Source organism: Silurus meridionalis, chromosome 8 (assembly GCF_014805685.1).
Source record: "Silurus meridionalis isolate SWU-2019-XX chromosome 8, ASM1480568v1, whole genome shotgun sequence".
Classification (NCBI taxonomy): Eukaryota; Metazoa; Chordata; class Actinopteri; order Siluriformes; family Siluridae; genus Silurus; species Silurus meridionalis.
In genome coordinates this window covers 1,176,478-1,198,191 of record NC_060891.1, presented here as the reverse complement: position 1 = coordinate 1,198,191, position 21,714 = coordinate 1,176,478, and the positions used below count along the sequence as shown (strand labels likewise).

General features: G+C 39.9%; 2 protein-coding genes across 2 annotated transcripts in view; both read left to right on the top strand.

Annotated features, from left to right (window-relative positions):
• Positions 1-1,135: 1,135 nt before the first annotated feature.
• Positions 1,136-19,160, top strand: scaf8 (SR-related CTD-associated factor 8). Its single transcript, XM_046855494.1, has 20 exons — positions 1,136-1,316; positions 2,363-2,446; positions 11,683-11,727; positions 11,843-12,004; positions 12,494-12,650; positions 12,815-12,942; positions 13,776-13,952; positions 14,039-14,118; positions 14,210-14,330; positions 14,432-14,563; positions 14,667-14,776; positions 14,853-15,046; positions 15,129-15,229; positions 15,367-15,480; positions 15,624-15,780; positions 15,868-15,998; positions 16,120-16,258; positions 16,556-16,621; positions 16,703-16,912; positions 17,027-19,160. Exons 1-20 carry the CDS (start codon positions 1,278-1,280, stop codon positions 18,472-18,474), a joined length of 3,795 nt encoding a protein of 1,264 aa, XP_046711450.1. The 5' UTR covers positions 1,136-1,277; the 3' UTR covers positions 18,475-19,160.
• Positions 18,454-21,714, top strand: part of tiam2a (TIAM Rac1 associated GEF 2a) — a 75,360-nt gene continuing 72,099 nt past the window's right edge. The window contains exon 1 of the mRNA XM_046855492.1: positions 18,454-18,488. The gene's annotated coding sequence lies outside the window, so the exon portion shown is untranslated. The remainder of the gene's footprint in view (positions 18,489-21,714) is intronic.

Genomic DNA, 21,714 nt, shown 5'->3' with positions numbered 1-21,714 from the left:
GGAAAAGAAATGAAAAGTGCTTTGCTCCAGAATGTTTAATTACGCTCGAATATACAGTGCCTGTGAAAAGTGTGTCTCTCTCAATTATATATAAAGATTCACTTTGATGAAACAAATCTATAAATGTCCAGATATTTCCACTTTATTTTCATTTAAAAAAAATCCTCCCTGAGCATGAAGATCAGTTTTACACTCTCAGCATCCGGACACTTCGTTTCTCCAGACATTCAGCTGAAACACTTTGCTGTGCCTCTAAAGTTCCCCAAAGTTGTTCTTCATTAGCTGGAGATTTCTTTGTGATGCAGTTCATCCCAGAGCAGTTCAGTAGGATTCAGGTGTGGTGACTGGGCAGGTCGTTCCATAATAAACACTCCAGAAGAAGTTTGCTCTCTAAATAACACTTACAGAACTCGGACGTATTCGTCGCTTCGGCTCATCGTCTTGTTGTACGGTGAAATCGGTTCCAGACGGAATCACATGGTGTTGAAGTATGGAATGGGAGCCATGTTGGTTCAGGATTCCGTTCACTTTCTGGAACCTTCACCGCTCCAAAACAACCCCAAAACATTAAACTTCCACCTCCATGTATGAGTGTGGGGGTGAGGGAGTCTGATCACATCTTCTTTCCTCTTCTCCGTCTCACACAAGTTCTTCTGTTGGAGACATTTAGACTCCACAAAAGAACATCCACGTGTCACAAACTATTGTATTTACTGTACTGTGTCTCTGCTTCATATTTGCACGTTTATTTTGCTGCTGCAAAATGGAAATTTCTCCACTGTGGGACGAATAAAGGTTTATTTTTTATCTTATCTAATCTTATTTTATCTTATCTTTTGAGTTTTCTATTTAAATGGCGTACAATTCTGCCCCCTGGTGGATGCATAAAAAATTGCTCATTTTTTAATGGAAGTTTTATTTCATTTATAGTTTGTAAAATCGTTTTCGTTTTACTAAACTTGTACGCATTACACGTGGATTTAAATGAGTATTTCAATTTCACGTGTACTTAATTGTTTTTTTTACAAAGTCCCCCCCACCCCCTAGGTTTATAATAGAGCGCGCTCGGACGTTGTAACTGTCTCCCTCTAGCGGCGGCTCCGCACATCGCGTGGCGGCCATATTAGCGCCGGGGCTCCTCCATCTCATCCACTCAGACTGCGAGCAGCGCCATGCAGCCAGCTTCAGCTCCTGCTCCATCTCCCGGGCTGTGACCGGCACAGGGCGAGAGAAAAAAGATTTAAATTATTCAATCTGGTACTAATAAAATAAAGACGATGTCCACCATGGAGGCTGTTAAGTCGTTTAACGGCGAGGTTTGTTCGCTTCAACACTATTATTATTATTATTATGAGTCTGGAGCTCATGCTAAGCGCCTGTAGGCCCCTGACGTCAACAGCAGCGTTTCAGCTCGGAACCGGTTCGCTAAATAAATAGACTTTATTCTATTAAAATGTGCATTTCAGCTCTATTAGCTCTGTATAATTTATAACGTTGGTGCTAATAAACACCACGCAGCCCCGCTAATATGAGCGCGCTAATACAAAAGCCGCTAGCATGCTAGCCGTGTTGCTCGGTTGCTAGCTGGCATGTCATAATGCACATAATGTTGATATTTAGTGTTATTTTTTATTTTATTTGTATTATTTTATCTAGTTATAGGTTCTTTTTGAAGCTGCATGATTAGCATACCTAGCGTTTGTTGTCCTGAGTAATTGCCAACTCACAACATCAATCTGTTCTGTATATAAATAGACTTTTATTTTATAATTAATTTAAAGTTATTTTGGAGGTCAGTCTGAAATATAAGTCGTTTGTTTTTTCCTCGACACAACAGGACACGTTGCTTCCTTTGATAATATACATCTTTTGGAAATTGGGAAATAAATCCACATGATTGTAGTGTTTTATTGGTGGGGGTTTGAAAGATGTGATGAGGATGCAAACCGGAAATGGGTCCTAACGTGGAGACAGAGCAAACATCTGGATTTTTTTTACGTGCATTATTTAATATTTTTACTGAATAATATGATCATTAAACGTGGAAGAATCACACGTTCGTCCTGGTGTCTGTTTTGCTTCTCGAGCTCAGTTGCGTAGATATTAAAGTAATGGAAAACTGTGTACAGGAACGCTTTAAAGTAGCAGTTGTTATAACGTGTCGTTTGAGGGATCGCTGGGATTCGTGCGAAATACAGAATTTTCTCTACGAAATGTTATGAAATCACAAACACGATACCGTAACGATAAAGCCATTAATAGTGCTCTGTATCTGCTCCTGTGCTTGTAACGTGAGCATTGTGAAGAATTCAAGAGCTGATGATGATCAATAACACGTGTGTTTTGTTTTTTTTCTTCTCAGCTGTATTCCCTGAACGAATACAAGCCTCCGATCTCCAAAGCCAAGATGACCCAGATCACCAAGTCGGCCATTAAAGCGATAAAGGTAAGTATCTGGACACATGCATGTGGGAAGAGAGAAGGTTTGATCAGTTCAGGGTTTCCTCCCAGCATCCTCCTGGTAGCACAGTGATGCATAAATTAATACTTAATCAACCCTTTTTCATTTCAGATCTCTGCCATAACTCATTTCTTTATCACACCAGTTGAGTTTGAAATAATTTATTTATTTGCTTTTAATTATAAAGTCTAAAAAATGGACACTGTGGAAAAACATGCGGCGTCTCAAATCGCAGCTTTACTGTCTGGGTATTTATTTTGGGTCATTATTAAATATAAACACATCACAGTAATTGTGGAACCAGACAGCTTTTTTTTTTTTTTTAGTAGCAAAGTCTTTTCCTTCAGGGACGACTTTTCCCTCTAAAGCATGTCTGTTGTAGGAAACCCCTTAAATCCTCGATTCTGATTGGTCAGCAGCTTTTGGCTGTTAAAGCTCAGATCCAGTGTTCAGAAAGTTACGAGGTGAAACCTACAGAAATCTCTGATCATCCATAATTGCTTGGATTTATGACGTTAAAACGTGTGCGGAAAACCGTCAAATTCATACACGAATGTAAAGTCCAAGCGTTCCAGATGTTTTATATTTTAAACGAAATGTCAGATCGCTCGACGAATTGTTTCACGGGTTTACGTTTTAAAGTCTCCTGAAAGCACATGTATTTTTATTTATTTTTATATAATATAAATAATAATATAAAAAATAAAATAAAAAAAAGAATCCAAATAAATAATTAAAAACCTAATTAGATCCTTATTTATTTATATATATATATATATATATATATATATATATATTATTTTTTATTATTATTTTTTTTTTTAGGTTTCTATACATTTATAAAATCTTGGGTTTATGTATACATTTTTTTTTGTTTTATCTATTAATTTATTTTGACACATAAAAAAATAAATAAAAGGAAGAAGTTAATTTATCACATGTACAATAATTAGTTCTGGTTAAACTCAGAAAAGTGTGTAGTTTGGTTAAAGGATGTTTGACTCTGTGTATCTGATGTAGTGATTCTTTTTTTTCACCCCCCTAAAATAATTATGCACAGGAATCGCTGTAACTCTCTCAGGGTTCACTTTGTATTGACTCGTGCAGGACAGGGATGATCAAGTGTCCACATACTAATGGATTCATCACCAATGATGCCAAGTGACTCAGTGATCTACAAGCCTGTGCTTCTTATTCAATCCTTACGATTTTTCTGTTGGACTCTTCTGCCAGGCCTCTGTACCACCATTAGCAAAAACGTCATTAATGTAAATAGAAACGGTTAAAAACACGGGTTTGTACCCAAAATAAATGAGAGGAATGACATGCTTTGAGATGTTTTGTTGGAGGAAAATAAGCGCGGCGTTAAGACGATCGCAAATCCGCCATAAATAACCCAAAAATTGGGACTTGTTAAAAGTAAACTCGAGCCATGTTGTGTGTTTGTTGGCAGTCTAAAAGATGAAAATATTTAATTAACACCCGAGTCTGAGTCACGTTCAGATAATTTCTCATTATTTTTCACATTTTAATCCCCAAAATCTTTTTTTCTCACATCTGAATGTGCACATGTACAAGCCGTCACTGTGTGAAGTTTGTTTTCTGATTGTTTGCAGTTGTTTAATGTTTGTTTAAATGTGAATAACACCTCTTTCCCCTTCCCTCAGCAGCTCTCCAGCACCCCAAAGCACTGGATGATGGGGGGAGTGTGAGAGAGAGAGGGGAAAAAGAGAGAGAGAGAGAGAGAGTGTTTCAGAGTGATATGTGAACCCCTAACCAGCTTAGGTAGGAGATGGGCTGTTTTAATAGGACCATGGAACATCAAGAAACCAAATAAATGACTCTTAAGTGCTCTGACTTGTACACACACACGCACACACACACACACACACACAGGTTATATCTACTGCTTTGGAGTTGTGTAGGAGTTGTGTAGGTCCAGTCTGCAGTCCTGAACAGAGGAGATGTTTGGTGGTGTTGATTCAGGCGTTTGCTGTAAGTTGTGTGCATTTTAACGAGGTCTGATTGTTTCCTAAACACATTTGTTTTAATTTCTTGAGTACTTCTGCGATACTTTGATAGACTGCGCTTGTACGCTACTTGTGCATTTCTAGTAGAATCTCATGTAATTGAGCTGGCTGAGAAACAGAACCTGGAAGTGACCATTAGCTTTGGATTTCTGGTTTCTGAGCAGACAGATCAGATGATGGTTAGCCATGTGGAGAGAAATGAAATCTGCTGATGAGACTTGGATATAATTGAAATGTATGTAGCAAGGACGGAGTGTTATATTCGATATCTGATCCTCTGCTGATGTTTTGCTGAAGGCTGCATAAACATGATTACATTAAAAACCTTCTTAGAAAGTAAATCAATTGTCTGATGAATGGTGGGGTTTTTTTGGGCGAGGTGGCCATGGAAAGTAATCAAACCTACACACACGTGTATATAGAAATAGAAATTCACTCGATATAGAAATGCCAAAACTTTTAAAGCATTTTGTGTATTCGTGTATCTGCTCTAAGTTTCCTTCTTTATTAGCCAGAACAGCTCTTCTTTGCTTCCCAGCTCATTTTTGCATCTCGAATCTACGGAAAATATCGTTCGTATGCCCAAAGCGCTCGCCGTGATTGTTTGGTTCATTTTCTGTATTTGGGTTCGTTCCGATTGAAATCACATAATCGCTGAAACTGAAACTGCGCTAGAGTTTGACTGAAAGTTGCTCAGATCTCTGTTTCAGATGCTGTTATTTTAGTTCGATGGTTGTGTTTTTAGTTCAACAAGCGAAAGACCTGCCTAAACATGATGAAAGCAAAAGTTTTTGTCTTTTAAGTCTTAATGCAAGAAAACTAAAGGCTAATATTTGAGCCCGGGAAGCACATTTTAACATGCCCAATAGGTGTGCTGATGAATATGGTTTCTTTAACTATGTGTTATAAACTAGAGGTCTACTACTTTTTCTTCTTCTTCTTTCGGCTTCTTCCATTAGGTGTCACCACAGCGGATCATCCGTCTCTATACCCCTCTGTTTTCTACATCTGCCTTTTTCAAACCAACTACCTGCATGTCTTCCCTCACTTCTTTTTTCCCTCCTTCCTGGTGCATGTCTGCACATGTCCAAACCATCTCAATTACACCTCCCTTACCTTGTCTCCAAAACGTCCCACATGCGCTGTCCCTCTAATAAACTCATTTCTAATCCTGTCCATCGTCATCACTCCCAACGAAAACCTCAACATCTTCAGCTCTGCTACCTCCAGCTCCACCTCCTGTCTTTTACTCAATGCCACTGTCTCTAAACCATACAACATCTCAGGTCTCACCACAGTCCTATAAACTTTCCCTTTCACTCTCACAGATACTCTTCTATCACAAATCACTCCTGCTATCACTCTTCTCCACCCACTCCACCCTGCCTGCACTCTTTTCTTCTCTTCTCTAACACACTCTCCATTACTCTGCTCTGTTGACCCCAGGTACCTGAACTCCTCCACCTTCTCCACCTCTTCTCCCTGTAACCGCACCCCTCCACTGCCCTCCCTCTCATTCACACACATGTACTCTATCTTACTCCTACTGACTCCCCCCCCTTCTCTCCAGCATCTACCTCCACCTCTCCAGGCTCAAATATTAGCCTTCTCAACCTGCTCTCTACTCCCACCACAAATAACATCATCCACAAACATCATAGTAGATTTAGACTGGTGTTTGTCAACCTGTCCATCACCACTGCAAACAGGAAAGGGCTCAGAGCCGATCCTTGATGCAGTCCAACCGCCACCTTGAACTTTCATTGCTGTCACACTGTCCTCATACATGTCCTGCACCACCCTCGCATGCTTCCGACACGCCTGATTTCCTCACACAATACCACAACTCCTCTCTCCACCCTGTCGTACGCTTTCTCTAAATCCACAAACACACAATGCAACTCCTTCTGACCTTCTCTATACTTCTCCATCAACATTCTCAAAGCAAATAATGTGTCTGTGGTGCTCTTCCTAGAGTTTTTCGATTCCGATAGCTAGGTTGGATTGTTACTTGCTGATATCCGATAAATCGACCGATTTGTTTGTAAAATGCAAAACAAACAATCCACGTAAAATAGTAATAAACTTTATTACAAAAAAATACAGGACTTAATCATAAAACATTGCTGAATGAAATTAATGATCTGAAGTATATTAATAAATATTGTGGAAAATAAAAGGCATGCCTTCAAAATAAACAGCATGCGGCATCAGTGATTCGCCTCTAGAGGGCGCTCTCGTACTGCGTAACGCAACCCAGAAAAACTCTTATCAGCGGTGCCGATTAATCTGCAAAACCGATGAATTGGTCGACCTCTATTACAGGTAGAAGTATGAGCTCGTGGTAAATGTGATGTTTAGTCTTTAGCTCTGCTAGTCAGATAGAACATCTGGTTTGGTGGAAATCCATCCTTTGGATTTCTTATACTGCATTGAATCGTATTTAGTATGTTGGCTGCTGTTTGTGAGCCAGAAAATATTGATTTTTCATGTCCTGCCTGGATTAATCCACTTCCATCTTCTGCAGTGTTTTCCTTCTCTTGCTATCAGTACACGACTCTGATGTGTGCTCTAAAGCCCTGTAGATATCCAGCATATTTACTTTCACATTTACTGCAAAAGGGCACCCAATTCTATTTTAAACAATGCACACTCTTCCAGTCCATGATTTTACACAATCTAACACTTCTGGATACGCATACACACATTTAGTTATATAAGATAATAGCTGTTTTCTGTTCTGCAGCGTTTTATTGAAAAATTTTCGATTGAAGAAATGCGAAAAGTAGTGAAGTAACAAAAAAAGTTGCTTTAATTAACTTTCACATCGTAGTACTGTTACTTCGGGTTGTGATTTTCCCGAAGGTTTTTATTATTTCTGTTGTTTCTTTAGTGCTGTTGCACATCACAGGTTTTTAATGCACCTGTTCTTTTGCCTTCTACGTCGTCATTTCTGTAGCAACCACTTTTTTCCCGTGCAACAGAAACATTAAGGACCGTGTGTTAATTAAGAATCATTGAGTACAAAAGTTTTTTTTTTGTTGTTAATCTCATGGTTCTTATGTGGTGCTATCAGAATTATGGGAGTCTGTGGTGTTAGAACTTTTGTAGCATTCAACAGATCAGATTTTTGCCAACATATTCCAGTCTCTGTAGAATCAAAATTCTCTCTCTCTCTCTCTCTATATAGATAGATAGATAGATAGATAGATAGACATATAACTTCACATGTTTGTACAGTCTGAAACAATCACACATCTACAGTTTATTATACGAACGACTTCAGCAGCAGTCATTTTGTCTGCACAAATTAGAATTGAATTGTTTGTAAATAATCCTAAGTCTCTGTTAATAATGAACTTCATATTGGCAGGATGAAATTTGTTTCGTGATCTTTCTGTTTATTAGTAACTGAGCTCTAACTCTCCTTACACTCTGAGCAGATGTAGCACAGATTGCATGATGTTTGTGAGTTTACCTGCTTCAGAACATCTAAAACTGACACCTAGAGCAGCGAACAGAAGGGAAGTTATTGTATATACATAAAAACTGGATTTGCAGTCTGGAACATGGGCTTCATGTGTCACACGTGTCTTAAAAAACAAAACAAAGATACAGAAGCAGGGTGTGGCGTAACCAGAAACGAATACATTTCTGACAGTAGAAAAGATTGTAAGAGGACACATTGCATTTTATATATATATATATATATATATATATATATTAGTTCATGTTTTTACTCCATTACTCACGTTAGGGCTTTCAACACTGAACAAAACACAAGTTCAGATAAAGTTCTCTTAAAGTTAGGATTCATCACTAATACTTAAGGTAATTCTGGATTTCCTTCACCAGGAGTTTGCGTATTTAGTGATGAACATTTATTAAACACGATTATACATTTCACCTGTAAGTCCAGACATTTAGGTATAAACTTCTGTGTTCATCTAACCAACAAATACCGCCTGCAAATGTGTGCAGCACTTAAGTTCATCCAGAGCGATTTACCTGATCTCAAGGTGCTTTTGTACTTCGCTCTGGACAAGGGCGTCTGCTAAATGCCGCAAATGTAAATCTAATTTATTCAGCTGAGCAGTTTAGGGCTCTACCATGGAAGCTTGAGGGTGCTGGGATTTGAACCCATGACCTTCCCATTAGAAATCCAACATCTTAAACACTGAACTGCCACTTGAATGGGATCAAAGGAACTTTAAAGTTGCAAAAAGTAAAAAGACTGCAGCTTTGGAGGTGGGAGAGTATTTGTATTAGTAGCGGCCTAAGACCAGGGTGATGCATGTTTTATTTTATTAAACGTTTCTATATTAGTTTTAAAACGACCAAAGTGACTGATGGTTTTTTTTTTCTCATTTATTTATTTATTTATTTTATATATATATATATATATATATATATATATATATATATATATATATATATATATATGGCACAATTCCATTCCCATGTGATGTCTTCGTATTAAAAGTAAAAAACGTGTTTTTATAAGTAGAATCTGCACTACACTTTCTGTGTTTGAGACGTTTTAGTATTCTGATTTATGTTTTAATGTCCTACGAATCAGAACTTCTACAGGTATATTATATCTTAATGTAGGTGCATGTAATGAACACAACAGCATTTGGACTGGAGAAAAGATGACTGCTGATTTATTATTTTCTTTATTTTTCCCTCGTGGTTTTCTTTACTGTCTAATTTTTACTCAGCGTAAACCTCTTATTACTGCAATACTGCATCCTGCGGACATCTTGATGTTATTCATTCGCTTTGTTTATACGGATCGAGTACCTTAACTCAGTGTTTAGCTCGGTTCTTTTATTTATACGATGAAGTGTTTTTATATTTTTATATATATATATATATATATATATATATATATATATATATATATATATATATATATATATATATATTTCAGCGAGATCAAAGTCAAGCAGTGTATATATAGATACATGTAACGAACTGCTCTTATTAGTGTCTTTGATGTTGTAGCAGAGTGTGTGTTAACCAGTTAATGCTAATGACTGTTTTTGTTTGTAGTTGATGTTGAAATATGATTGGTTTTAGGCAGAGTAGTTGTGATCAGCTATAATATAAAATTGCACTACATACTAATTGTCAATCCAACAACTACAGTGGTGATGTTTTGGTTGTTGAAAATATTGCGGCAACGCTTAACCCAAAACATTGAAAAAGCCGTTTTCCAGCCGGTTGACATTCTTGTACAGAATTCACTTCCTGTCAGTGAACAGGAGAAACTGTAGAGGGTTTTTTATGATCTTGCAGACATGTTTCCTAACAGTAGAAGGTCATGTGATTTCTGAAGGTATTTTTAATAAATGTTTATTTACACTAAAATAAAGGCTTCCTGTATGCAGAGCAAAACATTTATCAACTGATTTCTCGGTGATGTTCTTCCCAGCTGTCCTCAGACGAACGGTCTAAAGTGAATATCGAATGTTTTACTGGTTGCGTGTAATAATCTGGTGGTCGAACTCAATACTCCAGTGAGACCTTCATGAAAATATGATGAACCGTTTTATATTACAATAAAATAAGTATTAATAAATTAATTTTGTTTGTGTTTATAGTAATGAATCTCCATCTTTGTAAGATTTGCAAGTAACCGAAGATTAAGCTTTGGATTGTTTATTTTTGTTGGATTTGCTGTAAAACGCAAAAAAAATCGATTTTTTTAATCGATTCAGGATATTTGTTTGTTTATGTTGAGGAGATTCTGTCGCTGATCAAGTTGTCGATGTGAGAAAGAGTGAATGTAGGATTTATTTCTGATTACCATCATAACGGATTCACTGATTGGGTCATGGATTTGAGGTCACGGTTAAAGCGAAGTGCAACAGTGTTGGCATCCTTGTTGTTTTACAGGGTTTGTTGTTTGTTTGTTGTTTGTCTAAAGACACTTTATAGGCAGGTTTCATTTAAAAAATACGTTTTCAGGTGTTTCCAGTTTTATCGAACTGAGGTGTGATTTGTAAAAGTAATCGATTTTATTTCGAGGCCAAAAAAATTCACTTGTTTTACACTTTAAAATAAAATCAGTTTTAAACACTAAAATTAAAGCGATTTTAAGTATTTAATAGAGTATGTTTGTGTGTGAGATTAAGAGTCAAATGTATAAACTTGGATGTGAGGGCACTTAAAACTTTTTTTTTTTGTAAAAACAAACAAGGAAGTATGTAGTAAATATGAATGCGCAGGTTCTGTAGTGTTATTTGGACTATTTCAAGTGAAAGGTTGTGTGAATCACACATGCATCAAGTTCAGTTCAGATATTCGAGTTTCGAATCGTTAATAAAAGAGATCTTTTGTTTTTATTTTTTATAGATCTAAACACGCGTTGACCGAGCTCCCGATTCTGTTACATGCTTCATATGTTGTTAAAATCACATCGAGTTCTGTGTTTTGAGCTTCATTTAGCCTAGAAATCTCAATTCTTCTTTTTAGAGAAATCCATTAAAATTAATTTTTTATACCATGTTGCTAAATCAGTCATGACTTATTTATTAATAAAGTGGTAATGATGGCATTTAACCGAAATACAATAAAACAAATAGCTGGAGGTTTTTGTGTTTCAGCATGAATGTGTCTGAGTAAAGCCCTATTTAGATCGCATTAGTCGATCAGTAGGTGCATCATTATGTCCATTAGAGCGTTGAGTTTCTGGGCAGTTGTATTATTTTTTTTTTATAAAAACATGGAGTGTTACTGTGGGTAACAATAAAACTACAGTCACAATAAACACGAGCATATATTTTTATTTTGGTAATCCAAGATCTAATTTATTAATCTAATCATTATTTTACCAATTTTCTTTAACTGATCTTGTGTAAATACTTCTTTTCTTTTCTTTCTTCACCTGGAATGTCCTTAATGATTAAACATGTTCTGTAGTGACACATTTTGTCCTAAAATTTGTCCAAATTACATTGTTTCATTTCAAAGTAGAGATTAAACTATGCCTTCTGTAATCAGGGCTATTTATGATTTTGAGTGGTTTGAATAAATGTTTTCTGTGCAGATAACGGATAATGCTGGGAGGAATAAAAAGCAAAATAATAGGTTAATAACATAAAAGAGGAATAAAAAGGAAAGAAAATTACCCTTTGTGTCAGTGTATAAAGTAATTCTGCTGAAATTTTTTTTTTTTCTTCCTAGTTCTACAAACATGTGGTCCAAAGTGTGGAGAAGTTCATTCAGAAGGTCAGTGATATTACAAAGCCAAAATGTTTTGCCATCGAAACTTTATTAAGCTTAACTCTTATCTGTTGTGCCTTTTTGTTTTTGTTTTGTTTATATATAATGAAATATTTTACAGTGCAAGCCCGAGTACAAGGTCCCCGGTCTGTATGTCATCGACTCAATCGTGCGTCAGTCGCGACACCAGTTCGGTCAGGAGAAGGATGTGTTCGCGCCACGCTTCAGCAAGAACATCATCACCACCTTCCAGAATCTCTACAGATGCCCGTCTGATGATAAGGTACGCTCTTTTTGTGGTAAATGGCGATCGCCTGAAGAAGTAATGATAAATTACTCAAAATGTGGAAATATTTCAATCTCTCACACGTCCGTTACATTTCATTTCCGTACGCTATTCTGTGCTCAGCATTAGAGGTCGACTAATAGTGGACGTCGACCTCTAATTTCACTAATTTTGGAATTTTCTGCTAGCTTGGTTGGATCGTACACTCGATGTAAAATGGTATTACATTTTATTACAAATATTTAAAAAAGTACTGAATCATGAAAACATCCTAAATAAAATAAACAGCACATGGCTTCAGTGATGTGCCACTAGAGGCCGCTCTCGTACTTTATAATGCAACCCGGAAAAACTATCGGTATAGCTTGGTTGATAAAACCGATGAATCATTCAACCTTTACTCAGCATTAGATTTCTGGGCTTGAAGATCACCGGAGTAGAAAAATTCAAGTGTGGTGAAATGACCGCATTAATTAACTTTTTCAGAGCAAAATCGTCCGAGTCCTTAACCTGTGGCAGAAGAACAGCGTGTTCAAAAGTGACATCATTCAGCCATTACTGGACATGGCAGCGGGAATCCCACCCCCGAGCGTCACGCCCGTTTCTGCCAGCACCGTCGTTCCTGTTAACAACGCCACTCCTGGTTAGTCTCTCTTACTCGAACAACTGTAAGCAAAGATGCCTTCAGAGATAATGCAGTAATGAAATAAACATTTGTATTTGTTATTAAAAAATGTCATGTTTCTTCACCTGTGATTAATCACAGCTTTTTATTTGTGATTAATCAGTTCATCCTTTATCTAACAGGCACTCCTGCTACTCCAGCTACTCCAGCTAACATCATGCCCAGTTTACCAGACTGGGCCTCTCAGATCTCCAACTCGGACACTGTGGCAGCTGTAGCGCAGATCCTACAGAGCCCTCAAGGGCAGCAGGTCAGCCGCCAACTTCTTCACCGGTTTACCCACACAGCCTGTGGCCCGGAGTGTAATTATGACATTTAAGATCAGCCTCTTTGGCACAAAATCTTTGATTTGAGTAACACAGGCTTGATTGCTCAGTGGAGATGAAAAGAGCTGCTCTGATTTCACGCTGCAATTAAGTGGCGCGAGATCTAATGAGCTGTTCAGTCGTTTCCAAAACCCTTTGGCTGCGAGTGATTAAATCCCATCTGCTCAACATTTTCAGTGTTTGTTTTGAAATAGAAGAAAGTAAAAAAATTATTATTATTTTTTTTGAGAGAATAAATGTTTGAAGTGAAATGTTTTTAAATAAAAAGCGATTTATCTAGAATTGTATTTACCATATTCATGCTCACGTTCCGTAAAAATATCGGAAATTACAGTCAACTGTAAAGTCAGCAAAAGGAAATTTTTTCTCTCATGATATCCGATTATAATGAGTGTTTTTAATCTTTGACATTTTTTTCATAACAAAAGCATGGGTTCAAATTAAGATGAATGAAAGGATGTTCAGATAAAGATTTATCGGATTTGTTTACTGTCTAATCTAGTATTGGACTGAATTGCTTTTTCACAGTTTTTCATTTTATTTAAATTTTTAAATATCAATATCTGAAGCATCAAAGTATAAAATCTGTATGGTAGACATAAACAACCACTAGATGGCGCTAGATTACAGTGTAATGATTGAGGTCGGTTATATTCATCTATGGTCTCCCAAAGATAAATGTGTTTAAGAAGCTTAAAGAAAATGACCTGCTGAACCAGCTGAGTGTTTAATGATGATCTTTATGCTCTGAGTTCAGTTGCAGCAGTTGGTGCAGAGTTTGCAGTTGCAGCAGCAGAAGCCTCAGCCGTCTCTCCTGCAGGCCCTGGATGCTGGTCTGGTGGTCCAGCTGCAGGCTTTGACCGCTCAGCTCACAGCAGCTGCAGCAGCAAACACACTCAACCCTCTCGAGCAAAGAGTTTCCTCCTTCAACAAGGTGAAGAGAACAAAAACAATTACATCATGAATAAGAATTTAAAAGCCTTTAGTTTTACATTGTCCTTTTTTTTTTTTTTTTTGCAGAAACTCTTGGGACAGTTTGATTTCGGCGGTGAATCCGAACCCAGCGATGACTCGAAAATGGACTCTGCAGGATCTCAGTTGTACGAACTGCTTTACATAGAGTTTAATTCTTCCTTGCAGGATATCTCAAGCACTTTAAAAGAACTTAGCCCATCTTTCTTTTTGTTCCAGGCCCCTGGTTTCAGAGTCCATAAACAACTCCCTCTTTCACCAGCTGGCTGAGCAGCTCCAGCAGCAGAACCTTGAACAGTTTCAGAAACAAATTCTTGAGCACCAACAGCATCAGCAGAAGGTAAATAACGGAGGCCGAGATGAAGCTGCACAGTTATTAATTAGTTAGTTAGAAATATGCAGTTTGTCTAAAGAATGTATCCATACCCCCTCGTTTTCCAGTCGAAGGCCATGGAGAGTCAGGAGTGCATTTTCGTCCCTGAGAACTCTGCTTCTTCAGCACAAAGCAACATCCAACCACAGCTCCAAGAACAGGAACCTAAACTGGATGATTCTTTTGACAACCAACAACAGGCAAGAACCAATAAAAATATATGAAGAGATTATTAAAGCAGTTCCAGTTTTCTCAGATGGAAAAGAAATAGTGTTCAGCTAATCAGGAGTGTGTTCGGTGCAGGACATGGATCTGGACGAGGGACAGGACACTGTAGATGAGGATATGTTCGAGTCGGAGGAAAAGAAAACCAGCGGTACTCGTTCCAGAACACGTTCTCGCTCTCGTTCCAGGTTAGACATCAGAGACTTGTAGTCGTGAGGCGTACCGTCACTGCCAAGCCGCGCTCATTAGTTCTTTCTATCGCAGATCTCCGAAGAGGAGGAGGTCGAGGTCACGCTCTGGGTCACGGAAGCGCAAACACCGGAAACGTTCACGCTCGCGGTCCAGAGACCGAAAGAGGAAATCCTCTCGTTCTTACTCTAGTGAGCGTCGAGCACGGGAGAGAGAGAAGGAACGGCAAAAGAAAGGGCTTCCTCCCATCCGCTCCAGATTTCTAAGCGGTATGAATAAAGATCATAATATTCCAGATGATTATTAATTGTTTCCATACCCGTGTTTATCTGTTGTTTTTTCTCTTTTCAGTGTGTAGTACCACGTTGTGGGTGGGCCAAGTGGACAAGAAGGCCACGCAACAAGACCTCACCAACCTTTTTGAAGAGTTTGGCCAGATAGAATCCATCAATGTAAGTTGGTTTTTTTATTGTGAAATGTTTTGAGTCTATGTTTAGTTTGGTTTTCTGGATGCTCCTAAACATCTTGAAACCCTGATACAAAGTTTTAAGTGATTGTGATATTGTGTGTGTGTGTGCGTGTGTGTTAGATGATTCCACCAAGAGGATGTGCTTACATCTGCATGGTGCATCGACAAGATGCTTATCGCGCACGGCAGAAATTGAGCACCGGCTCGTATAAAATCGGATCCAAAGTTATCAAGGTTTGTAATCTGTTCCTGATCAACTCCACAGTGATCTTTTATTCTCAACTCTGATTGGTCAGAAGATTTTGGGTATTTAGTATTAATAGTGTCTTATATACTCTTCCTGGTGTGTGTGTGTGTGTGTGTGTGTGTGTGTGTAGATTGCCTGGGCCCTTAATAAAGGTGTGAAACAGGAGTACAAACAGTTTTGGGATGTAGATCTGGGGGTGACCTACATCCCCTGGGAGAAGGTCAAACTAGACGACCTAGACGGCTTTGCAGAAGGAGGCATGATCGACCAGGAAACGGTCAACAGTGGTAAGAAAAAAGAATAACCTCATAAATTTAGATAACCTGAGATGTTAAGATGTTTCCTACATACTTTCGCTCTGATCGCTTTGGCAGAATGGGAAGCTCAGAAGAACACAGAAGCACCTAAGGAACCCCAGGTTCAGCCGGTGACTCCTGAGAGTAATGCAGTGAGCGCCCCACAAAACGAAACCTTCACACAGCCGGTCACCATGATGCCCGTGCAGGTACATGATGGCGCTGGTGCTTTTTGGATTTCTTTGTTTCTAGACAGATGTTGTTCTGTTGTTGTTTTTTAGACCATCTGCAGGTTAGAAAAGATTGTAACTTTTTTTTTCTCTTTTTAAGATTCCAGTGGCACAGACGGTCCCCACTGTCAGCTTGGTCCCACCCGCTTTTCCAGTCAGCATGACTATGCCTCCACCAGGCTTTGGTCCTCCTCCCTCTTTTCTTAGAGCTGGATTCAATGCTTCACAGCCTCCTCCAGGTACAGCCGGGTTTAAAGTTCTCCGCTGTTCAGCATTACTATTTAAAAAAAAATTACATTCATTAAAAAAAAAAAGCTACTTGAGGACAATTTTCAAACGAAAACTAAACGCATGGAAAACATCAGAGATTCTGACTCCGACCTTTCAGAGATTGTAACGTGACTCATGTTATAGTGGGAATTTAAAGTCATTATTTCAGGAAGTCTGCATATTCGAGTCTGGAAAATAATTAAATGAAAAAATGTGAAGGAACCGTGTACATTATTAAGTTTAATAATCCCCATGTTTATTGTTAGGTTACATGGCCGCTTCTGGTGTTGCTCCATCTGCTGTAAGCGCTGGTCTCGCCTCAGCCCAGACACGTAGGTTCATTTTAGTATGAAACCTCTAAAGCACGCCTGTTAGAATGTAGTTCCTAATGGCCCCAGTTTGTTTCCTGACAGCTCTGGTACAACCTACTCAAGACGGCAACAAGGACTCAACATTCGGAGCGATGCTGCCTCTGACGAGCACTATTCCAGCCAGCTTCATGCCCTCGGGAATGCCTGGAGCGGTGTTCAACGCGGTGGGAGCGCAAGCTCAGCAGGCCGGCAATGACAAGACGACTGCATCTGCAGAGAGCGTAGATACACCTAATGAATTAACACTACATGGTGAGCCTTTAGTTTTGTTGTGTTTATTATGACAAAAGCTACAAAACTTGAAACTTCTTTCAGAGGTTCTTAAGTTGGATTTACTCAGTAAATTTTCCGTTTGTCTGTTAACAGGAATGCAGAACGCAGTGCGCAGCGGTATGGGTTTACTGGGAATGCACCCATCTGCATCTCTCTCTCACCCTCTCACTGGCCAACGCATGCCTGGGCTGCTGCCTCTCGACTTGCGACCGAACCTCCTTCAAGGAGCCGGGGCTCGTTTCCCCATGCTCATGCAGCAAGGCCTGGCTCAGCAAGCTACCAGCCTCCTGGATGCTTCTCTTCAAGCCCGCTCCCGAACCCCTTTTCCTCAGATGGAGCACTTTAATCGTGCAGAAGGTCCCTTTGTGAGGCCCTCAAATCCCACAGCTCCTGCACCAGACAACATGGACAAACCTAATAATAATAATAATCCACCGCCTACTTCAGACAGCGGAGGCCAACAAGAGGGCGATCAGGATTATCGCTTCCCACCTCCAGAGAAACCGAGCACTGGCCTGCTGAGAACCCCCCCTCCCGAAATGAGGACTGAACCCACGCCTGTGAGAGCACCGCTGCTGGAGAGACCGCTAAGAGCAGGCATGCACATGGAGGGTCGGGAGGGTCCCGGGAGACGGGAGTCCATGCCAGGAGCTTTCAGAGGCGAAACGCGTTGGGGCGCACCACGTGGGGACTTGGATGAGCGAGAAATGAGAGGAATGGCAACAGGACCACCGAAGACCTTTCAGGAGGATCGGGGGAATTTCCAGAACCGTTTCGAGATACGAGGCGGAGGAGCCATAGGTGGAGTAGCGCCAGTCTGGAATCGTGGGGGTGGAGGAGGTAGTGGCAGCAGCAGCAGCAGCAGCGGAGGAGGAGGAGGTGGCGGTGGCCCCTTCAGTGCAAACATGCACCAGGACTTTGATGATCGGCGTCGGCCCTGGGAAAGGCAGAAGGATCGCGACGACAGGGATTTCCGCAGGGAGGTGAACGATAACCGGCACAGGGAGCGAGAGAGAGATCGAGGCCGAGAACGGAATCGGGAGCGAGATAGAGACAGAGAACGTGATAACGATAAGGAAAGAGAAAGAGAGCGTGGTGGCTGGGCGCCTCTCAATCCTCAACCACTCCTCCCTCTACCCAGACCATCCCAACCACTGCTCCCACTCCCAACACCTCTAATAAACCTGCCTCCATCTCAACCCGAGTCACATCCCAAAGCCCTTCTCCAGCATGAACCACAATCCGCCGGGAGACAAACTGAACCACAGACGGACGTAAACTCGCCCCTGCAGCCGGAGCCTGATAAAGAGAGCTCAGGGGGCCAAGAGACGAAGGAATCCTTTAGTGACCGTGTTCACGACCTGGACTCTAAACCCGAAACTGACCCAGAATCCACGGGCGAGCCCCCGAACGAAACGCAAGTCACGGAAGAGTCCGCTTCGCCGCTCGTGGCTGCAGGCGGCGGACAGACCGCGCCCAAGGGAGAAGCCGAGACTGGGACTGAGCCTGAACTAGTGAAAACGGACACTGAGGAAACATAATCGTCACTCAGTAGGTAAAAAGATTTTGTATAGTTGTCATCTCTGTACTTATTTCAAACGGCTTCCACAGGACCTGCTCAGTTCTGTTGCCCTCCCAAAAAAAAAAGAAAAAAAATGACCTTTTATTGCCAGTTATGAACATCATAGATGGCTCACAATAGAGGACTTCACTGGTAGGTGATTATTTTAATGTTTTGTTTTTAATTGCGTTGTTTTTTAGTTTCTTTCTTTCTTTTTTTTAATGCAATCCCACTGTTTTAAAGCTAGGTTTTAAAATCCTTGGAATTTGCTTGCCATAATGCCAAAATGTTGTGTAGCTTAAATGTAATTTGGGATGGGTTTGGGGAGCTGCGACCTTCCTATGGAAGAGTTTAAAGGACGGCGGCTTTTTTTCCCCCCTCCCCATTAAAGGATCGAATACAGAACGCATGAGTCGGGGGAGGGGGAGGGGAAGATAAAAAAGGAGGAAAAAAAAAAAATCAGTCAAGGCCTGTTCTTGTGTTTTGTTTTCAAACTAGTGGCTGCGGAGTTTAAAAAGTTAAAATGAATGAATTACTGAATGCCTTCATGGTGTCCTAATGCTTGTTAAACAAAATATTGCGTACAACCAATACAGTGAGAACAGTAATGCCGTTTTAGTTGCTTTGAAAAAGAATACAAAAGATTAAAAGTATGATGTACCTCTGCCCATCTTTTAAATGTCTGATTTTTCTTCATCACACTGCAGCGAATGCATCAGCGAATGCCAGAGAAAAAAAAAAAAAGGTCACGGAAGGCAAATGGATGTTTAAGAGCACTCTGTTTAGTTTCAAATAAACATGCTTTGTTGGTTAAAAATGCTTTAGGACTGTATTTTCTGTCACAGAATTAATGAACCATGTGAACACGATGCGTCGAGCTGAATATGTGCAGGTAGACCCCTGTAGTGTGATGGGCGTCTGATAAAGTTGTCTTAATAAATGTCATGAGGCTGTAAGCTGATAGCTGGTGCATCCACACACACACACACACACACACACACACACACATGCTTAATGAGCACATGTGCACACAAGCTCCCCTACCATAAAACACAATCTTCTCCCCACAGTCGCTTTGTTGTTGTTGTTGTTTTTCTTTCTCCCTGAAGGTTCCAGTCAATGTCCTGCAAAGTGTTTTCTAAACCACAAAGCTGTCTGGAGTTGTGCACCAAGCAGGGCATCATTCTACACTCACATCTCATCTGCAACTAACAAGCTTCAGCCTTTTAAACTGTAAATCTGTCTCTCTTTTTTTGTACATTTACACACAAGAAAAATGGACTCCTGCTGGAGAAGCGAAAAAGCTTTTGGTCTAATAGATCGAGGTTTAATCGTTTCTCTCAGTCTTGGTTTCCGCTTGCTGATTTGAAAACTAGGAATTCATGTAATGGACAGATGTGAACACAATCTGATGTGAGAGTATAATCAAAGGAGTTCAGTCCCTCAAGTCTTGGGCTTTGAAAAAAAGCTCCTCTTTTTGATTTTATTGTTTTTTATTTCACGAATTTGCATTCTGCTGAAATGAGGCTGCAGAATGATGAAATAGAAATGCGGCCGATTGTTCGTTCCTTGAAATCTCCCCCAGCTTTCATCACATGGTGCAGAAATTAAAATCCACGGCTTTCATCTTTTTTATTTTCGTTCATTTCGCACAACACGTAGTTAAGCTCAAACCGGAATTTCGGTGTGAATAAAAACATTGGTATTTGCACATGACTTGTAGACGTTAGTGTTAAATGATAAACGCTTAATCGGCTAAAAATGAAGCATTTAACAGAAGGACATTGACTCTGTGAATCACAGTGCTGCATCCAGCAAAAGACTTCCAATCTCATGTTAATCTTGGGTACCTTTTTATAGTCGTTTTGCATCTTATATATCGCTTTAGTTTTATCAGATTTATAAAAGAAAGATGCAGCTTTATGCTTCATTCCGGGAGGGGCGTGGCTTTGGGCGGAGCTAAAGAGTCACGAGCTGAAGCTTTTGAGTAGCGAACTGTGGCATCGCTATAAATTAATCAATAAGTTAACTAGGTCTAACAATCCGATCCCGGTGGCACATATTTAATCCAGGATCAGATCCCAAAAAACAAACTACATCCACTTTTTTTTGGGGGGGGAGCTAAACAAAGTTTTCCCTCTCACATCCCATAATATGCACCTCTTTGGAAACCGTTTTCTCGAGCAAGTCCTGTGCTGATGACTCCCGTAACGGAATGAAGCATGGTGGTGGGTGTGCTCCTGCTCTGGTTGCTGTGTGCATGCTTTTCTGGAAAAATGTCCTTACGAGGAAGTCATGAAGCACATACACGAAAATAACTTGCAGAAACTTGGACGATCATAAAAGGAGTGCGTTTGGCTCGGAAATATTTTGTCACATGACCAAAATTTTTGTCCATGTGTAGCACGAGGATCCAACTCTTTAACAGTGTCAGTAACTTGAGCATGAAATAGCATCAGACCTTCACTTCCATTACTAACAGATCCAACGGAGGACTCGATCCTAAAGCCAAACTGATTTGTGTAGAAAACTGGAGCCAACAAAACCATTTCCTTTATATAAAGCAGTTCTGCTTCTCAACGTGTGGAACAGTTTTCCCTCTTTCCCAAAAATGTGATTGTTGAGCAAATTGAAGAGATGTAGCAAAAAAAGTAACCCTAAAAATCATCAGTGACCCAAAAAATTTCAGAAAATTTAAAAAATACAGATTGAGAATTTGTGTGAAGGTTTCAGAAGCTGAGCTGCAGGTCTGAACCCTCTGGATTTATTTCTTCCACGTTCGTCCGCAACATTTACACACTTCCTGTCTCACGCGGTGTCGCGAAGCTTCTTCAGACCCCACATGTACAGAATGAAAACAAGACAAAAAAAAGCAGCGAGAACATGCTTGTTAGACATGTTGGGAGATGATAAAAGCCTGCGTGAGGTGGTCTGGTGGTGGTCATTGACGCGTTCCAGCCACCGCAGCGTTTTTATAAACTCTGCCTGCTTCTTGATTTGACTTGGCAATCATTATTTTTACCTTCCTGAATCTTTTAAACACACCTTTCTCCAGGCTCAGGCACCGAGGTTTAATTAATCTCACGGTTCCTGAGAAAAAGATCCCGAGTTCATGTTTGGCTGCTTCTGGAGAAACCTTGCATTCGGGCGTGTTGGGGATTTTTGCTTACCCAATGTGACCCAAATTGGTGGAATGTTGTGAAACTGAGCTAAACAACCC

What these genes read in the sequence shown, in the direction of transcription:
- scaf8 (XM_046855494.1), top strand. Translation starts at nt 1,278, where the DNA reads ATGTCCACCATGGAGGCTGTTAAGTCGTTTAACGGCGAG. An exon ending in TCTCGCCTCAGCCCAGACAC is followed by an intron (nt 16,622 to 16,702) that starts GTAGGTTCATTT and finishes GTTTCCTGACAG; the next exon opens with CTCTGGTACAACCTACTCAA. An exon ending in TAATGAATTAACACTACATG is followed by an intron (nt 16,913 to 17,026) that starts GTGAGCCTTTAG and finishes GTCTGTTAACAG; the next exon opens with GAATGCAGAACGCAGTGCGC.